General features: G+C 41.5%; 1 protein-coding gene across 2 annotated transcripts in view; it reads left to right on the top strand.

Annotated features, from left to right (window-relative positions):
• The window catches only part of KLHL2 (kelch like family member 2), a 48,429-nt gene extending 30,463 nt beyond the window's left edge, over positions 1-17,966 (top strand). For both annotated transcript variants that reach the window (XM_077299960.1, XM_077299962.1), the window contains 9 exons: positions 2,346-2,462; positions 3,786-3,935; positions 5,791-5,908; positions 6,088-6,285; positions 8,421-8,522; positions 8,934-9,062; positions 12,774-12,914; positions 14,016-14,159; positions 16,917-17,966. In XM_077299960.1, coding sequence (XP_077156075.1) covers positions 2,346-2,462; positions 3,786-3,935; positions 5,791-5,908; positions 6,088-6,285; positions 8,421-8,522; positions 8,934-9,062; positions 12,774-12,914; positions 14,016-14,159; positions 16,917-16,945 — 1,128 coding nt within the window. In that variant the 3' untranslated portion in view covers positions 16,946-17,966. The remainder of the gene's footprint in view (positions 1-2,345; positions 2,463-3,785; positions 3,936-5,790; positions 5,909-6,087; positions 6,286-8,420; positions 8,523-8,933; positions 9,063-12,773; positions 12,915-14,015; positions 14,160-16,916) is intronic.
• Positions 17,967-19,927: the final 1,961 nt, after the last annotated feature.

Genomic DNA, 19,927 nt, shown 5'->3' with positions numbered 1-19,927 from the left:
TTGCGTGCAATGGAATGCTGATAGGCAACCTGAATAATAAAGGCTTTTTGGCAAATAAGGTTAGCATATCCATTTGTTTTCTGGAAAATAGATACACCGAGATAATGCTTGTTTCTTGCAGCTCGTAAATTACACTGCTATTTTCTAGCTAACAACTATCTTGGCTGAGCTGATAAAGTCAACCAAATTTCCACAATGCTTTTTGAAAAGTAGCTTCTTATTAACTCTAGATGTAAGAAATCCGTTAGCCCAGGAAGGAAGTTCTGTCTTCAGTGAAAAAACCATGACTGCTACAACATTTAAACCCCAAATGAACAAACCGGGCTTTTGACGTTTGAGATTTTAGGATGGTGTCTGTGCGATCTTTTATTAGGACTATCAACTAGAGATATTTGAGTTGATCAAAAGTTTATCTTTTGACTGACCCCATACCTTTGTAGATTAGCAGATGATTAATAAAAGTACCTTTTTGAGTGTACTAAACAAAAGCAGTCGTAGTTAGAATAAAGGGACAGGACAGCTTTTCGTGTTTTTCTTTCTGCTTCTTATTACAATAAGACATTGCAACCAAAATATTGCTGAATTAAATTAAAGATGTCATGGCACATGAATGAATCATTTATGATATTAGTTATTCTGTTGGATAAATTTAGTATAGTTGGATATCCCCTAGGTTTCACTTGAAAATTTGCACTTAGGATCACTGGGATCAACACCTTAAAGCAGAGGTAGTCAAACTGCGGCGAAAGCTGGCAGGGGCTCCTGGGAATTGTAGTCCATGGACATCTGGAGGGCCGCAGTTTGATTACCCCTGCCTTAAAGTATGCTGCCTCAGAAAATAACTATTCAAACTTCATAGTATTGTGCAAGTATCTCAAGGCTAAGTGTTCCAGTTATGTGCCTGAATCATACTTCGCAAGTATAGACCTTTAATCTTCATCAGTTGCCTGACAGAAGTATAAAATATGAAAGCTTTAATCAGTAGGTAGAATGATTTACTGACATTTCTGCTTATTTTGAGAGTATCAGCCATTTGACCTTCCTGGTTGGGAAGCACGTTGATTAGTAGATGCAGCCCCCCTTATTCCAGCAGTTCCTTCCTATCTTTGACAGCTAGGTGTTTCTTTGAATACTGTTTTCTTGCACAATATGGTACAGGAGAACTTTCAAGATGCTGTTGCTTCACTTTCTTCCAACCATCTTGGAGTAGACAGCATGGTGTAGTGGTTAAGAGTGGCACTCTCTAATCTGGAGAACCAGGTTTGATTCCCCATTCCTCCACATGCAGCCAGCTGGGTGACCCTGGAGCAGTCACAGTTTTCTCAGAGCTGTCTCAGCCTCATCTACCTCACAGGGTGTCTGTTGTGAGGAGAAGAAGGGTAGGCAGTTGTAAGCCACTTTCACGTCGTAAAAAGCAGGATTCAAAAAACAACTCCTTCTCCTAACTCCCTAAGACGGTTTATGCACTGGAGGTTTCATGCCGGGCTGGAGTTTTCGTTGTGGCAGGTTGCCCCACCTCTTCCTGCACCCACACGGGGGAACATTTGGCCTGGTGCACCTCAACTGCCCCCGATTTGTGCTCCTGCATGGGAGCTGGGGCAGTGAAGTTCCCACTGCATAAATGGTCTAACATGAAATGCTGTAATTCACCACCTGTGGGCATAGTGATTGTTAATATAACAGGGTTTAAAAGCCCCACTGTCACTGAAGGGAATCTCCGTATCATGAGGCAGTAAATCTCTGAATAACAATGTTAGGAACTAACACTAAAGAAAGTCCTGGCCTCTATGCCCTATTTATTGGCCTTCATGGGCAACTGTCTGGCGACTGTGTGAAATGTGATCCTGGTTTAGATGGACCACTGGTCTGATCCAGCAAGACATCTCTTATACCTAGTGTAGACAAAGAAAATTTCATTCTCGCAGTCCACCACACCCCACCCCTTATTTTGTCATAACAATAGAAGCTACCCAATGAAATTCATGGGGAGTAAATTCAGGACAGGCACAAAACTATATTAAACACACAGAATAATTTACATAATCTATTGCCACAAAAGCAGCTTATATGTTTGATCTTCTCTAACTCACAAGCAGAGTTCTTTTAAGGGCTAAATGCTACTACTGGGAAAGGGTTAATGCAGGCCACCCACTGTGGCCCCTTTCTCACCACCACAACAAAGTTCTGTTGGGTTTTTAAAGCTTCTACTGTTAATGCATATCTCACTCCATGCTAGATTTGAGAAGTGGCAGAATATGACGTTGCATTTAATACATGTCTAACATGTAGGTTTGTTAGGATCGGCAATGTGCAAAACTCACATTGTATATTTTCTGTTTTGGAAGGTATTTGAAGCAGTGATAGCTTGGGTTAACCATGATAAAGACGTGAGACAAGAGCTTATGGCACGACTCATGGAACATGTCCGCCTGCCATTGCTGTCCCGAGAGTATTTGGTCCAGGTAAGTCACAAGTAAGCATCTCAAGGACTCCGATTTTAGAAGAGAAACTGAAGTGTAGAGGATTTTCATTGATAGAATAAAAGCTGTAATGTTCTTTGCCTTCTTGTAGAACTGTGTCAGTTGGTTCTGGTAGTTCTGTAATTTGGTAATATTTGTTAATTACCAGCATTCCGCAGAGAATTACCAGCATTCCGCAGGGCCTGTAAGACGGAGCTCTTCCGCCAGGCTTATAACTGAGGCCGGGCGGAAAGAAGATCAGCCCCCCCTCACAAACTGGCGGTAGAGAGCGTCACCCCCCGCCGTAGATGAGGATGCGGAGAGCAAATGAGTAGGCTACGCTATCGCTGTTACAATTATTGTAAATCATTGGTTTTTATTGTCATTTTATGGTTTTAGGGGACGGGTTTATGTAAGCCGCCTCGAGCCTTCGGGGGGAGGTGGGGTATAAATATAATAATAATAATAATAATAATAATATCTGCTTTACTTTTTGGTCTTGTTTCTGTGTCTTTTGGTGACCTTGAGATTTTACAGAATATTTAACAGTGGAAAAGAGAAGCCTTTATTAACTTGGAAATGTAAATTCACCAATCTAACAAGCCAAAAAATAGCTCTAACCAGACCTGGCCTACTTCAAGCTAATTTTGATTAAAAAAAATCTATATCTACAGCCATATTAGAAGCAGGTGCCCAGTAAACTGCCAGGGTACATATTTTCCTTTAATTTCTATAGAATTTTTTCTTCTGGTGTCGGCAATGACATTCATATAACTTAGAAGTATATTTTAGAGAAGCATCTTGCTATTAGATTTGCCATAGCTTATTATTTTGTTTATTTCCTTGAATTTAATTTTCTGGATATTTTTAATAACTTACTATAATGTCTTCCAGTGTCTTAATGGGAAAAAAATCTTACTATGCTTAAAGGGACAGAAGGAGACAGGTAAAATCGAGTACTTCTTATTCCCAGGATATGACTTGTTGGCCACCTCTCTACACATTTTTAAGATACCGTCTTTTTTCTATTAGCATTGTCTTGTTTTCATTGGGTTCTAATTATTTGGAAAGGCATGGCTCAGGGAAGAACACTCATAGACAGGTAGCTGCAGTGCGAAAGGGTGCAATGAGAAAAGGAACTGGGTAAGATTGTCCTCTTTGAGACAATGCTAGGGCACAACTTAGTTCTTCACTGTTCTTGTTGAACAAAATCCAAAGAGATGACATAACACTTTAATGGTGCTGACATGTCTGATGACTTAGATTAGTCAATGCACATTTATTGCTATAAAATATGCTAAGTATATCAATATGTTTAATGCACAGAGAGTCGAAGAGGAAGCGCTAGTTAAAAACAGCAGCGCATGTAAGGATTACCTCATTGAAGCAATGAAGTACCATTTGTTGCCCATTGAGCAAAGAACTTTGATGAAGAGTACACGGACCCGGCTAAGAACTCCTGCCAGTCTCCCAAAAGTAAGGCTCGTGTTAGTTAACTGGTATAGTGCCCTTTCAAGTTGCATTCTGTGAGGAAATAAAGAAAATGTAATACAGCGTTTGCTGGCAGGGGCTCGTGGGAATTGTAGTTCATGAACATCTGGAGGACCACAGGTTGCCTACCCCTGATGTAGTAGATGGATTAGCTCACATGGCCTTCTAAATAAAATGCTTTGTCAAGGGAACGCTTCAGAATAATTTTAAATGATGCCATAAAACTATCCTGGATGGGTAGATTGCCCTACTATCCCATTGCAAACCAGACTGTTCCATCAGACCATGTTTAATTGAATTAAGACTGATAATGGAAACGGCATTCCTCATGACAATTGTTTTTTGACTTATTCCTGTTGCCTAGAAAAAGCACTAAAGGTGTTCTTAGTTTGAACTTGGGCAGGACTTGTTGGAAAGGTTACAAGTTACAAAACAGTATTTTGCACGACCAGTCCCCTTGTCCCTAGATTTAAAAAGAGAGACTAATTTTACAATCATATAGAAATCATATGAAAATTATTTATTTTTTGAAAGAAGACCTGTTTTTTTATACCCCATATTTTACTAAAAAGAGTCTCAAAGTGATGTACAGTCACCTACCCTTCCTCTCCTCATAACAGACATGCTGTGAGAGGTAGGTGAAGCTGTGAAGCTCTGAAAGAACTGTGACTGGCTCAAGGTCACCCAGATGGCTACATGTGGAGGAGTAGGGAATCAAATCTGTTTCCCAGATTAGAGGTCATCGCTCTTAATCATTATGCCAAGCTGGCTCTGTATGTTTATAAATATAAGACATACATGTCTTATATTTACTGTTGTCTTCCATTTTTTAAATTTTATTTTATTTAGTTAGTTCTTATATTTTGAGTAAATCTAGTATGTGATATATAGATACAGATATAGATACTAGCGGAAAAGCCAGTTGTATCCCTAAATAAAACAGGCGCTAGGCCAAACCCCCCTGCCCCAGGCAGACCAGCTAAGGCCTGGAGAAGCCTCGGCAGCCCTTTTTGGGATAGGGGAGGGGCACCCGCACTGCCCCCCCCCAAAGGTCCACCAAGGCTCGGCAGGCCTTTTCATGGTGGGGAGGAGGCTCTGGCAGGCAGTCTGCTCCTTCTCCCACTGCCACAGCAGCTCTACCAAGGCTGTGGCTGGAGCGGCTCAGGGCAGCAGGAGTGCAGGCAGAGGCTCCCTCCTCCCCTCTTCCCCTACTGGCCCACAGTCCCAGGCCCTCTGCCCTCCCTCCCTGCTCCTGCTTACCAGAGAACCTGGAGGGGGATACAACCAGGGGTAGGACATCCTTCCTGATTGGCTGTTCGTTGGATGGACGGCCAATCAAGAATGGGACAGCCAACCTGATGGGTGGTTAGGTGGTAGCTCCTCCCAGCATCCCTTACTGGCTTTATTAATGGTTACAGATAATCTCTTCCCCCTGCCATATCTGGTAGCATACCATATAAACGGAAGTGGCCTCCCCTTGCCACTTTCATTAATTACTGTGAGCTCAGTTTCCATAATCCATTATCCAGCAAAAATAGCATGATAATAAATGGTGGGAGGGAGGATCTTAGGCAGCTAAGAGGGATGGGCTTGAGGAGCCTTCGCCCTGCTATGACTACAGCATATTTGTGCCTGCAGCTGGGTGCAGCTGGCCATCCTATACTGCTTGCTAGTATTCATTTTAGAGGAGATGGTGTAAGAGATGGAAAATGGTGGATACTTTGCAACCTTCCCAGTATGTTCACTTGTGAGTTCACTATTTGTTTAAAGTAACTCTTCAGTTACTTTCATTCATGTGAATAATAATGAGATTACTTATTGGGTTTTGGCTCCTTGGAAGCTGATGATGGTGGTTGGAGGACAAGCGCCAAAGGCCATCCGCAGTGTGGAATGTTATGATTTTAAAGAAGAACGTTGGCACCAAGTTGCTGAGCTGCCTTCCAGAAGATGTAGAGCAGGTACTTATTTGATACTTTGATATTGCTTTGTTATTTGAATCCATACCGAGCGAGTTCTGTTAAAGACAGGTGAAAATGCATAATGTGTGAATGAAAGTACATTTACCAGTTGGCTTTTCATGTATGATTTGCAGCCATGGAAAATACAGTCGGTGAAATGGAATGTTGCTCTCTTTCAGGAGTGGTCTATATGGGCGGTCTGGTCTTTGCCGTTGGTGGTTTCAATGGTTCATTAAGAGTTCGCACAGTGGATTCGTACGATCCAGTGAAGGACCAATGGACAAGTGTTGCTAATATGCAAGACAGAAGAAGCACTTTAGGAGCTGCTGTATTAAATGGGCTTCTGTATGCTGTTGGAGGGTTTGATGGGAGTACAGGTGTGTCCCCTTTTAATTGGCTTTTGAGGGGATTGTTGCTATAATTGTAGCAATAATTTTCATTAGTCTTTTCCCATGAGCAGTTTATGATCCATAAATGTTTGGAGAATTCTTTCCTTTTTCCAGAAAGGGGATTGGGGTTTATTTCTGTTTTTTGGAACTTACATGTATTTATTATTATTCTTTTAAGTTAATCTATAAAAGATCCAATGGTATTTGAATTACTTGAATGTTTCTTTCTGTTCTTCTTCCTTCTCCCGATTTTCAGCAAAACAAAAGTAGTGCTCCACAATTGCATATAAAAAGATTTGTGTACATTCCATGAGCAGCATTTCAGATGAGTAAGACCAGTAATCTAATGTTGCAGTCATCATTGTTAGCTAATTATACACTTTATTTCATGAGAGCCATCTTGGTGTAGTGGTTACGAGTGCGAACTTCTAATCTGGTGTGCTGAATTTTATTATTATTATTATTATTATTATTATTATTATTATTATTATTATTATTATTATTATTATTAGATTTATTTTCCGCCACTCCCTTGCGGCTCGTGGTGGGTTACAGCATCCTAAAATCCCCATTAAAACCCCATTAAAAGACAATAATAACATTACCAACATTACCAGCATGGCGAAGATTGACAACTCAACTTCCCCCCCCCTCCTACTACTGGCGGGTGGAGAGGAGGTCCTGATGGTGTTTACTTCAGGTCCCAATCCCAAATCCCAGGGTGGGTGTAGATCTGTATTATCAGCCCCGGCCTCAACCATATACCTGGCGGAAGAGCTCCGTTTTGCAGGCCCTGCGGAACGTTGAAAGATCCCGCAGGGCCCGCAGGTCTCCCGGGTCGGGGCTCTCCCGGGTCAGGGCTCATTCCACCAGGTCGGGGCCAGGACTGAAAAGGCCCTGGCCCTGGTCGAGGCCAGGTGTGCTTCCCTAGGGCCGGGAACGACCAGCAGATTTTCACCCACAGAGCGCAAAGCCCTGCAAGGGGCATAGGGCGATAGGCGGACCCTCAGGTATGTGGGTCCCAACTCGCCTAAAGCCTTGAAGGTTAAAACCAAAACCTTGAACCGGATCCGGGCAGCAATTGGCAACCAATGCAGCTGCCTCAGCACTGTCTAGATGTGGGCCCTCCAAGGTGTGCCGGTGAGGACCCTAGCAGCTGCGTTTTGCACTAGCTGAAGTTTCTGGATCAAGGACAAGGGAAGGCCCATGTAGAACGAGTTATAGAAATCTATTCTGGAGGTGACCGTTGCGTGGATCACTGTGGCTAAGTGTTCGGGGGACAGGTAGGGCGCTAGTAGTTGGGCTTGGCGAAGGTGGAAAAACGCCTGACAGGCTACTTTTTTGACCTGCGTCTCCAAAGTCAGGGAGGCGTCAATGGTCACACCCAAATTCCTGGCCTGGGACGCGATGGTGAGTTGCGTCCCTGCCAGGGTGGGTAAGCACGCTTCCTGGTCCCGCTCCCTACATCCCAGCCACAGGACCTCCGTCTTGGAGGGGTTGAGTTTCAGGCGACTCTGCTCGAACCATTCCATCACCGCTTCCAAACATCTGGCAAATGGTTCTGGGGGGGAGTCCGGGTGGCCGTCCATGAGGAGATAGAGCTGGGTGTCATCAGCGTACTGGTTTAATTCCGTGCTCCCCCACATGCAACCAGCTGGGTGACCTTAGGCTCGCCACGGCACTGATAAAGCTGTTCCAACCAAGCAGTAATATCAGGGCTCTCTCAGCCTCACCTCCCTCACAGGGTGTCTGTTGTGGAGAGAGGAAAGGGAAGGCGATTGTAATCTGCTTTGAGACTCCTTCGGGTAGAGAAAAGTGGCATATAAGAACTAACTCTTCTTCTTCTTCTCCTCTTCTGAATGGGGAAGAGTCCATGAGTATGTTTCACAGTTCCCATTGGGAGTTTATAGGAACTTGAAATGTAGACAGTTTCAGAAGGGAAACCATGTTGGTCTACGGTAGAACAACTAGATTCTAATCCTGTAACATCTTAGAGACCAACATTTTGGTGGTATAAGCTTCCAAGAGTCAGCGCTCCCTTTGTCAGGTAGGGAAGCAGTTATTTGCAATTTCTGTAAGCAGTGTATTGGTAAAATCTAGATTTCTGTATTGCTTCATGACAGGTTTATCCTCAGTAGAAGCCTATAATATGAAGACTAATGAATGGTTTCATGTGGCTCCAATGAATACGAGGAGAAGCAGTGTTGGTGTAGGTGTAGTTGGAGGTAAGGTTCTCTAGCCTGAGTCTGCTTTGAATCTGACCTAGGTTTTTGAGTAAGTTCAAATCATGACTCACCAAGGTAATTCATAGGGGTCTCTTTGCAAAAGGACTAGCAACTTCTATCCTCTTGTCCTTAGTTACTGTGTTAGGAGCAATATTGCCCTCTGCTGTTCTGTTAATTGTCTACTTTAGCAACTTTATGGCTGCCTGGTGATGATGATTAATTATAATGATAAGCTAAATGTTTCTCTTGTAGTTTGAAACAGTAAACCAATACTTCCTGTTATGGAAGCAAACTACTATAATAACTTCAGATGACAAATTCAATATTTTTTGCCTAAGTAATTCCTTTTCAGAATTGCTTATTCTTCCTGTATGCATGCCAATGTACTGAATTCATTAATTTTATTTGCAGGTATGCTGTATGCAGTTGGTGGCTATGATGGTGCATCACGTCAGTGCCTTAGTACAGTGGAGTGCTATAACTATAGTACAAATGAATGGACCTACATTGCAGAAATGGGCACTAGGCGTAGTGGAGCAGGTGAGCAACCAATGCAGAACAGATGAAGCAAAGAAGTTGGAATTCAGGCATAATGTGAAATCACAGTTTAGATTAACTCTAGTTAATCAACTCCATATCCTCGTTTGGTCGCTAACATAACCATAGTTAAAATTAAACTGTGGATATGCATGGCATCTGAAGTGAGCCACAGAATCTTATGACAGTGTAAAGTAGAATTAATTTGTTGTGGTCTAAACTTTTGACTCATTACATTTTATAACATAATGAATCTGTTTTGTTTAGAAGAATGCTTCAGGGGTTTCTCAACGTTTTTACCCCTGAAACATTCTTCAGGCCTTGGGAAACCCGTGAATTGGCATGATTGTGCAGAATATGGTGGGGAAGCATAGCTGTGTGCAGGTCCACCTGGGGCCCCTCCCCTTCTCACCCCCTCTATGCCCATCATTGGCCATTTTGGTAGGGGTGGGTGGGTTGAAATGACCCTGTATGCTCATATCACCTGATAAATGTTTAACAAAATTTTTAAAATATATTAAGAATTAATTAACTCCCACCCATTTGGGAAATCCTTCCAGGAATGTAATGAAACCCGAGGGCTTCATAAAATGCTGGTTGAGAAAGCCTACTATAAGTCACACAACTTTTGGTTATGTTTATGGAGTTCTTAAATATTAGCTTTCAATCTGCATACAAATAGGAGTTGAATCTATCAATTCAATAATGTGCAGAGGCAAGGCCAGTAAGAGTGAAATCAATTGCTTGGATACACACATGCATTCCAGTTTGCTTTAGAACTGATCATTTATCTGTTCTTTTGATTCTATGCTATTCCTCAATTTTCAACTTGGAAACGTGGGGTTTGGTCTTTCAAAATTATAAGTAAAAGGGGCTCAGAAAGGTAGGAAAATCTTTTGCTGAGAGTCAGGGGATCTCCATGTCCAAATGTACCACAAAACACAGGGCTGCAGTGAGGAGAGGGAGATGGTTAAAATCATCCTCCCTCTTCTATAAGAGGAGAGAAAGGTAATTATGCCTAATCTTCCCTCTTCTTCAGCCCCCATGGCCCAATACTGTAGCAAGTTTTGTTTAAGCACATTTTGTTTAACCCTCACCAGAGGATTACTTGGGGAATGCAGGAGGCTGCTAGGTAAGATATGTCTTAATGAGATCCTTCTGCTTGCCATTCCTTAGAATCCAGCCCATTCTTTCTTATTGGATTGTCTCTGTTCATCAAGTGTTCTACACAGCAGATCCAGCCATCCAGTGTGTTAGAACAAAGTGACTAACAGGACAATCCTAAACTCCACCTTAACCTTCTGCTAGCATATCCGGGAAAATGAAACTTGGTTGTAGGCAGGGATTTAAGCCCACATCGTAAGAACATAAGGGAAGCCATGTTGGATCAGGTCAGTGGTCCATCCAATCCAACACTCTGTGTCAGATAGTGGCCAAAACCTAGAGGGCTATCAGGAGGTCCAGCAGTGGGGTCAGAACTTCAGAAACCCTCTCACTGTCACCCCCAAGCAACCTAAGACAGCTTCCTTCGTTATGTCTCACCAAGAAACTTATGATCCAGTGAGCAAAACGTGATCAAGATCTCTAGTCCCAAACAAGTCAAACTGGCCTCAACCACAGGGCCAGGGCATTTTAGGCCCTGGCTCTGGCCTGATGAAACCATAAGCAGGCCTATGGTTGAGGCTAAGAAATAACATCAAAATTCTGGCCTCCCTATCACCAGCGATATGGATGCACTTTATGTGCCCCTCTCAAAAGAGAAAGTAGCGGCCTGTCTGAAACATTGAGTCTTCCTTTTAATGTTAATAATTTTTGACTGATGATTTTATTGAATTCATATGATTTTATGTAATTTATAACTGTTGTGAGCCATCGTGAGTCCTCTGGGGAAGGATGACTTATAAGTGGAAAGAAACATTATTTTAAAAAATACAAACTATCACCGCCCCTAACATAGTGTTCTATCTGTACACTGTGGCTAATAGCCACTGATGGACTTTTGCTCCATATATTTATCCAATCCACTCTTGAAGCTGTCTTTGCTTGTAGCCACCACCATATCGGCAGAGGTCCTTGGAGTATCTCTATCATAGAGTTTCTCCTGCTCAGACTACTGTGTTTCTTCTAATGGCACCATGATTCTTTTGTTCCTCTTCTACTATGTACTATATATGTGCAGATTCAAATAAGTAGCCGTGTTGGTCTGAAGTAGCACAATAAAATCAGAGTCCAGTAGCACCTTTAAGACCAACAAAGATTTATTCAAGGCTTGAGCTTTCGAGTGCAAGCACTCTTTGTCAGCAAACACACACACTCCCTCCCCCTACCCCTTTCTGCTTACCTTCTCCTTGGTCCTCTGCAACTACCTTGGCCCCCGCTGGGTGTACAATTCCTGGCTATGCCCCGGGGGTTGGCGCAGCCACTGCCAAGGCCCTGGGGGTGGGACAGCCACTGCCTCAGCCCTGCTGGGTGTGCAGTGGCTGGCCAGGCCCCCAGGCACGGTGGGGCTAGTACTACAGACATCATGTCTGTATTCATTTCCATTTGACAAGGTGTGCCAGATGTGTTCCACATCAATAAGTGCAACTGCACTGTATATCAAGTAGAGTTAACCATCATGTGTTTTAATATAAAACTTATTTTGTAACTAAATTTATCTAGCATACTTCTCTTCCAGGAGGTCTCTCTATGCTTTGCAAGTTGCTGATTCCAAGGAATGGAGGAGACTTGCTAATACACCTCATTAAATTAATTTGTGGTTGAATGCTCTAGTGCTGTGGTAGCACAGTCACAGGAAGATTACAATTAAATTGCACAGAAGACAGCTGGCAAAGAAGGGAGGAAGGGTGGTTGCATAGGATGTCACTGCACAAATTGAACAGTGTGAGTGATGTTCATGAAATGATAGTCTTCATAGCTACAAAATAACAATAGATGTGAAGCCTTGAACTATGCCAATAACAAAATTTGTTAGTTCTGAGTGCTAGGAAAAATCTGTAGTGAAAAGTGTAGTGGTTAATTAGAGTGTCATGCTAAAATCTGGGTGAGGAATAAGAGTTGGTTCTTATATGCCACTTTTCCCTACCCGAAGGAGTCTCAAAGCGGCTTAGCCTGACGAAGAGTGCTTGCACTCGAAAGCTCACGCCTTGAATAAATCTTTGTTGGTCTTAAGGGTGCTACTGGACTCTGATTTTATATATGTGCAGTGGTAGTGTCTGGAGGTCAAGGGGCATGGCTGCGTCACTGTTTGTTGATTGGTTGTCTCCATTTGCTTTTGGAGCGGCAGGGTTGCTGTGCTCTCTGCACCATGTTGAGGGAGTTCCTGCCACATACTTCCTCTCAGCAGAGCAGCTGTCAGATACCAACTGGCCGTACCCGTGATGTGGTGAAGCTTTGTGATTGGACTGTAAGAAGCCAAGTTCCAAATCAGATGTCAGTGGTTCAGAGTTTGCCATGTTCTTTGTCTCAGCACCCATTCTGCAATATGAAGGCCTACATTTCATGGCTGCTGCAAGGAACACTATACTTTAACAAAGCATGTGGAAATATTAAACATGAACTGATATCTGTTAATATGAAATACGTGATTTGTTACAAATTAAAACACTTTTTGGCGTGGTGCTCCAGATCTGCAGGACATGTCAAACTGGACAGTGCTCCAAAAGGAGGACAATTCAGGTTAACATTGACTAGTTTTACATTTTCTGTTTGCAGGAGTTGGTGTCTTAAACAACTGTTTGTATGCAGTAGGGGGTCATGATGGTCCTCTAGTTAGAAAAAGTGTTGAAGTCTATGATCCCGCCATCAATACATGGAAACAGGTTGCAGATATGAATATGTGCAGGAGAAATGCAGGTAAATATTATAATCCAAAAGCAGCTGGAAATAGAAAGTATAAATAAAGTACTTTCTTCCATAGTGAGCAATCCATCCTCACTAGAGGTATGGCCATTGTACAAAAATTAATGACAAAAAATGCCTGTTTAGAACAATGGGAGATGCCTGAGGGCTCATTGGATATGATGAGATCCAGGAATGCCAATTGGCTCTACTGAAATTGCACACAGAATTTGCAAACAAATGGTGGGATTTATTTCAGAAGTGCTGTTCTAGAGTTCAGAATGACAGCCCCTACACTGGCACTAGATAAACTGCTCTGGGTCTGGAATAGTACAGAGGCACTGGGAAACCAATATGGCAATAAAAAATATCCACATTGGACTTATATAGAGTCATCTATCTTCAGTTTCAGTAATTCTTTTGTTCTTATTTCACACAAGTCCCGACATGTTTCGCCTACAGCTTTATATTTAAGGACCAACTTCAACTTCTTAAGAAATCTCTTGACAGAGTATAAGGTCATACAATAGCTAAACTTAGCTTGTGGCGTTTCAGACAGGAATAGCAAAAATGTTCACAAAAACATAGGAGAAATAAAACAAATGGTGGGGTTGGAACCTTTGATCACTGACGTATGATGTTTTATTTCTCCTATGTTTTTGTGAATTACCACTGAATTCCAAGGGACTGATTGGCTGTTTTGGCAAAGTATTATCCTATGGTTGTATTTGGATGTGTGACACAGTTTACTGATGTAACAGAAATAATTTTTGCTATGTATTCCCACTGTCATGAAGGGAGTTGATAGTCTGAGGAAGAGTGCTTGCACGCGAATGCTCACACCTTGTATAAATCTTTGTTGGTCTTAAAGGTGCCCCTAGACTCTGATTTTATTGTGCTACCTCACAGAGTTATTGTAAGGAAAAATATGGAGCAGGTAAGAATGATGTGCGCAGTTCCCTGGAGGAAGAACAATATAAACTTGTATTAAATAACAAACAAATGCTTTAAGGGAGGCCTCCATCATTTCTTTTGAGTCATGAACAGACCCTCTAAAGAGCATTTGGCTAGAAAATTGATGATGCTGGTTTCCTTTTGTTTTCTGTTTTGCTTCAGGAGTTTGTGCTGTGAATGGGCTCTTGTATGTAGTTGGAGGAGATGATGGTTCCTGTAACTTGGCAACAGTGGAATATTATAACCCAACCACAGATAAATGGACAGTTGTATCATCCTGTATGAGTACAGGAAGGAGCTATGCAGGTAATAGTGAATTAACGATGAAATGTCTGGAGGCTATGGAGAGCTTATTGTTCCTCTCCAGTAATAGAATAACATGTATATATTAGTCCCAAAACTCTTGGGGGATGGATGGGTGCAGAATAGAATTTTATGGTCGAATGTTCATGAGGACTGAACATTGGATTGCACTTTGATTTTTATCTTCTCTGGAATCGTTTCTTTTGTGAATTAGATGAATGTTGTCCAGAGGGCAATATTTATGTTAACATGTCATTCTAAAAAGAGAATAAGCAGGGAACACTGGAACAACTCCACACTTGAAGGCTTCACTGCAAGGGACAGGCTTGGTTTATATCGTGTAGGAATTTCAAGTCATAAACAAAAGGCTTTTCAACATGGACAGAGAAGAGCAGGTGAATTAGGTAAATCTTCTGGCTGGCCAAAAGGGATGGGGTGGGGTGTGGGGACAGTTAACAGTCTTGGAAATTTTCAAAGAAGGAAGAAGAATGGACACATCCTGGTGGGGAAGCAGTCCCATTTTGATATGGGAAATCTGTGTTTGGGTGGGGGGGTCTTTTTTGTGTTTTTGTTTTTTTGCCTGTAATTAAAGCCTTAATTATCGTGGAAAATGTGAGTATGCTGGTTGAGTGCTGAGGAGTTTAGATTAATGGTCTGATAACTCAGTAGTGTGCAAGATTCAGTTTCTCTCTAGAATGTCTGTTGGTCCTGGTAAGTGTGCCATTAGGAATGGCCTGCTTGCTGTGCTGGTTGTCCAATCTTCATTGTGGTAATGGGCCAAGGTTTGTTTGTTGATGCTCACAAATCTTGGGATAACAGAAGTTGATCCCATGGTCAAGACTGGGACTGGTGCTCGAAATGAAGGCTTTCTGACAACAATCTAGCCTTGCAGAAATCTGGTAAAACAGTTAAGCTGTAATCAATATTGAAACAAAACATATACGTCTCACCTTGTGATTAGTTGGTGATTGCTTGTAAAAATGTTTCAGAGATAGTTGCAGTGGTAGAGGGCTATCATCTTTATGACTGCAGCACTGGATTGCTTCTTTTTTGTTTTAATCCTATGGTTTTATCCTCTCCAGTACATCCCAAAATGACCCTCCACACATACACAACCTCTCCATAATGATGAGAAAACATCACCTACCAAATTTCTATTTGTCATCAAGCTATCATAGTAATACATGGAAGCTGTGATTCTATACAGCCAATATACAATTATTTATGCTTGTGTGTGTGTGTATGAGCCACTCTCTGTCAGTATTACAAGGTTTCTTGGGAAAGATTGCCCTTCTTAATATTAATACTGTTACTGTTATTCTGTGTCTTGGAGGCCATCAGAGTTTTGAACAGCTCTCAACCTAAATGGCTTGGGACTACAGTCCTTGGAGGATTGTCTCCTTCTATACTATCTAACCCACTTGTTAAGCTCCACCTCTAACCTTTGCTTTCTGTGCCCCTGCATTCAGAGGACAGCAGGGTTTCTTAGAGCATCATGACTCCCTAGACAAAGATCCTAACTACCCCTTTGTGTGTTGTTATGAATTGATTTATATTCTGCCCCTATTGGACTTGCTATCTTGAGAACAGCAGTTAATTATAATGTAATAAAACAATAAGATCAATTAACATTAAAATCAAGAGTGCGTTTTAAAACACTCTTAAAACCTTTATCAGTACCAGTGGTTGTCACTGTAATTGGAATGATGTTAACCATTTCTGATGTTGACTAGGCAGGGGAGGGGGGCAGAGAAGGACACCCAGTATTTAAATGGTATACCTGCTTGGCTGGCCTCAACAATAGGCCTGGTGGAAGAGCGCCATCTTGAATGGCTTGCTTTTTTAACCATGATTTACTATTAATAAAAGAATTGGACTGTCCTTGCTCCCAGGATTCACCTCTATGCTACTAATCAGGTGGCTGGGGTGGGGACTTACTGCAAAAAAATTCCACAATTGAGTTTTTGTCCCAAAATCAGAGCTTTTCCCTGATGTGCATATATCACTTCCAAGTCACAATGTGGATGTTGCTGAAACATGGGGTGAGACTCCCTGCTCCTGGTAAGCCCACTCTCCCCTGGCTGTCCAGAGGGGCCTGAGAATCCTAGACTGTTCCTCCATCTGTCCATTTGTTGCAGGCATAACAGATAAGAGAATAAAGCTAGAAGATGTAGAATTGTCTCTAGCCACCAGCTTCAGAATTATTGTAGATGTTCCAGGGCCAAAAATGATAGTCTAGGAAATATCCTGACTAGGGTTATCTCAAGACATAATCCCACACACACTGTTCGCAATAGGGGCTAAGGGTCTCTGTTTGTGACAAGCATAACTCCTCAGAAAATAATACTAAATGTTTGCTCCAGAATAATGATGGAAGTTGCAGCTCCAAAAATGAATGGAATTTTAACACTCTGAACCAGGTTATCTTTCCAATAGGCAACATATAATAAGAGACCTTTTAACTAACCTATCATATCTTTGACAGTGCATTGAAACAGTTACAGAAAGTTACATCAGCTTTTTTATAATAGAGGTTAAACATTACGATTGACCTTATTTTGTTTTAAGGTAATCGTGCACTCGTTGATTGGTCTACTTGCACTTGTGTTGATTATTTCACATTTAGTTAAGAACCAGCCACATACCTAGATAATAATCAAATGATTGTGAATTCAGAGTATAGTATGCTATGTTTAGGTAATACAGTTGAGGAAGAATAATAACTCAATAGTTTATTGGTCTTTTATTTTTATTTTCTAGGTGTAACTGTTATTGACAAACCATTGTGAGTTGGAAAGATATTTTACCTTGATTGTGCACTAGAAGCAAGCTTCAGCAAAAGTTATTGAAGTGAATAAGCATCAAAGCACTTCTCAAGTTATAGCTGCACATTGAGCATGTTGGAAGCTGTGATTTCCTAGCATTAAGGATGAAAATGAAGATTATTCTAGGTTGAAGCAATGTGCAATAATGCTTTAGTTGACATTAAGCCACATCTGACTGAGATGTTGCAAAGATATATGGACCACAGTTCTTATTTGCTGGATCTCTGGGCAAAATTTCTTAAGGACCAATTATGTCTGTTATGGTTGAATCTGGATTTATTTTTAATCTGGATTTAAAATTGAATCTGGATTTTTTAAAAAGTGAAAGATAAAGTGGTTTGTCCTGTGTCTTTTTTTCCAAAGAAAAAATATCCATGAACTGCAGGTAGTCAGAAGAAGTGTTGACTCCTTGCTCAATACTACAAGCTGGCATGAGAACCTGGTTGCTTTTTTGGGGGGAGGGGGGGATCCTCTTTGGTTACATAACTATTGTGTGCATATTAAATGTGCAAGTAGCTTTCCTTTATACCTGTTTGAAACATCATGATTCTGTTTATAATAGGGACAGTACTTTGAAGTATGCCAGGACTGTGTTGTAAAACAGTATATTTTGATATTAATTGATGCTTTAACAATAATGCCACTTACTGAAAAGACAGTGCTCCTGAAATAATGCCAAAATGTTTTAAAATTTACTAATTATCTTTGTTTACTAAAAATACTTTTTTGTTATGGTTTTGATGTATATTGTCATTAAGTTTAATATTCTGCATGACACAAGTACAGGTTTTAAATGAATGTATGGAGCTCTGTTTTACTTGCATGGCATTTAAAATGTTCTGTGTAATTCTAGCTGCTATTGAAGATGATATACTGTATGTGAATATGTTTGTAAAGAAATGGCATTTTGATCCCTGGATGCTTTAAATATGTCCAAAATTATTGTCATTTTGACGTATTTTCTTTAATAAAACTTTGCATATTTTTTGGGAGGCTAGTTTTTAATAAAGGATTAAAGTCATGGGAAAAGGGAAGACAATCCCCTTCCACTTTGCCACCTCTACTACTGTTGGATTCTTAAGAGCATATTCATTTCTGGGAAGAGATGGAATGTTTTGTTTTGTTGGGAGAAGGAAAAAAGCTTGCAAGGTAAAATGCTACTAGTTAGCAAGTAATGTGTCCTTGAGCAGCTGGAACAGAGAGGTGTGATTTCTAAGATTCAGCATGGGTTTCGCAAAAACAAGTCATGTCAGACCAACCTTATCTCTTTTTTCGAGAAAGTGACTACCTTGCTGGACCAGGGGAATGCTGTGGACATAGTTTATTTGGATTTCAGTAAAGCTTTTGATAAGGTTCCATGTGATATTCCTGTTGACAAGCTGGTAAAATGCGGTATGGATCCTAATTCTGCCAGGTGGATCAATAACTGGTTGACAGATTGTACCCAGAGGGTACTTGTTAATGGTTCAGCATCTTCTTGGAAAAGAGTGACAAGTGGAGTACCCCAGGGATCTGTCCTGGGGCCTGTGTTGTTCATATTTATAAATGATTTGGATGAGGGATTAGAGGGGATACTTATTAAATTTGCAGACACTACTAAACTGGGAGGGATAGCAAACATAACGGAAGACAATCAGAATACAGGATGATCTTGATAGGCTTGAGGAGTGGGCTAAACTGAATAAAATGAAGTAGGGACAAATGTAAAGTTCTTCAGTAAGGTAGGAAAAATTAAATACATCAATATAGAATGGAGGAGACTTGTATTGGCAGTAGCATGTGCAAAAAGGATCTAGGAGTCTTAGTAGACCATACATTGAATATGAGTCAGCAGTGACTCAGTGGCTGAGATTTTGGGCTGTATCAAGCGGAGTATCATGTCCAGATCATGGGAGGTGATGGTGCCGCTTTATTCTGCTGTTGTTTGGCCTCACTTGGAGAACTGTATTCAGTTTTGGGCACCTCAGTTGAGAGGTAGAGAAACTGGAGCATGTCCAGAGGAGGGGTTTGGAGACCAAAAAATATGAAGAAAGGTTGCGGGAGCTTGGTCTGTTTAGCCTGGAGAGGAGATGACTGAGAGGGGATCTGATAACCACCTTCGTATTTAAAAGGGTGCCATATAGAGAATGGAGCAGTGCACAATCCTTAGTCACAGGACTTCAAGGCAGCAGTGGATATTACAGCTAATGTAATGGAAAGAAATCTCTTCGGGAGAGCAATGTCAAAACTCTTTTTGGGGGGACTGACAAAAATACTGGCAGGCTGACTCTATGGCTGAAGTTGTGATTGTAGCAAAAATACTCTCATTTCCCTGAGCTTTTATGTAAAGACATGTCCCTTTGATCTGGAGGTCATGGGTCATTTTGTAGCTTGCTCCAGCTATGAAAACAGATACATGAGAGGGAACTACAGGTCCCTATTGTGCTTGAGCGCAAGCTTGGTGTAGTGGTTAAGAGCAGTGGCCTCTAATCTGAAGATTTGATTCCCACTCCTCCATATGCAGCCAGCTGGGTGACCTTGAGCCAGTCATAATTCTCTCAGAGCTTTCTGTCTCCCCTATCTCACAGAATGTCTGTTGTGGAGAGAGGAAGAGTAGATAATTGTAAGCCACTTTGAGACTCTTTGGGGTACTAAAAAGGATAGAAAAAAGCAGCTCTTCTTCATGCTTATGTAAAACAATGCAGAGTTAAAAGGCGTCCTTTGCCGCCCACCTCCAATTAGTCGACAGACCACATGTGGTCCGCGGCCCACAGGTTGGGGATCGCTAATATAGAGGATGGAGCAGAGTTGTTCTCTCTTGCCCCGGAGGGATGGACCAGAACCAATGGGATGAAATTAATACAAAAGAAATTCTGTCTAAACATCATGAAGAAGTTCCTGACAGTTAGAGTGGTTTCTCAGTGGAACAGGCTTCCTCGGGAGGTGGTGGGTTCTCCATCTTTGGAA

The sequence above is a fragment of the Paroedura picta genome, chromosome 10, assembly GCF_049243985.1.
Source record: "Paroedura picta isolate Pp20150507F chromosome 10, Ppicta_v3.0, whole genome shotgun sequence".
Taxonomy (NCBI): domain Eukaryota; kingdom Metazoa; phylum Chordata; class Lepidosauria; order Squamata; family Gekkonidae; genus Paroedura; species Paroedura picta.
This window is presented reverse-complemented; position numbering and strand designations above follow the sequence as displayed.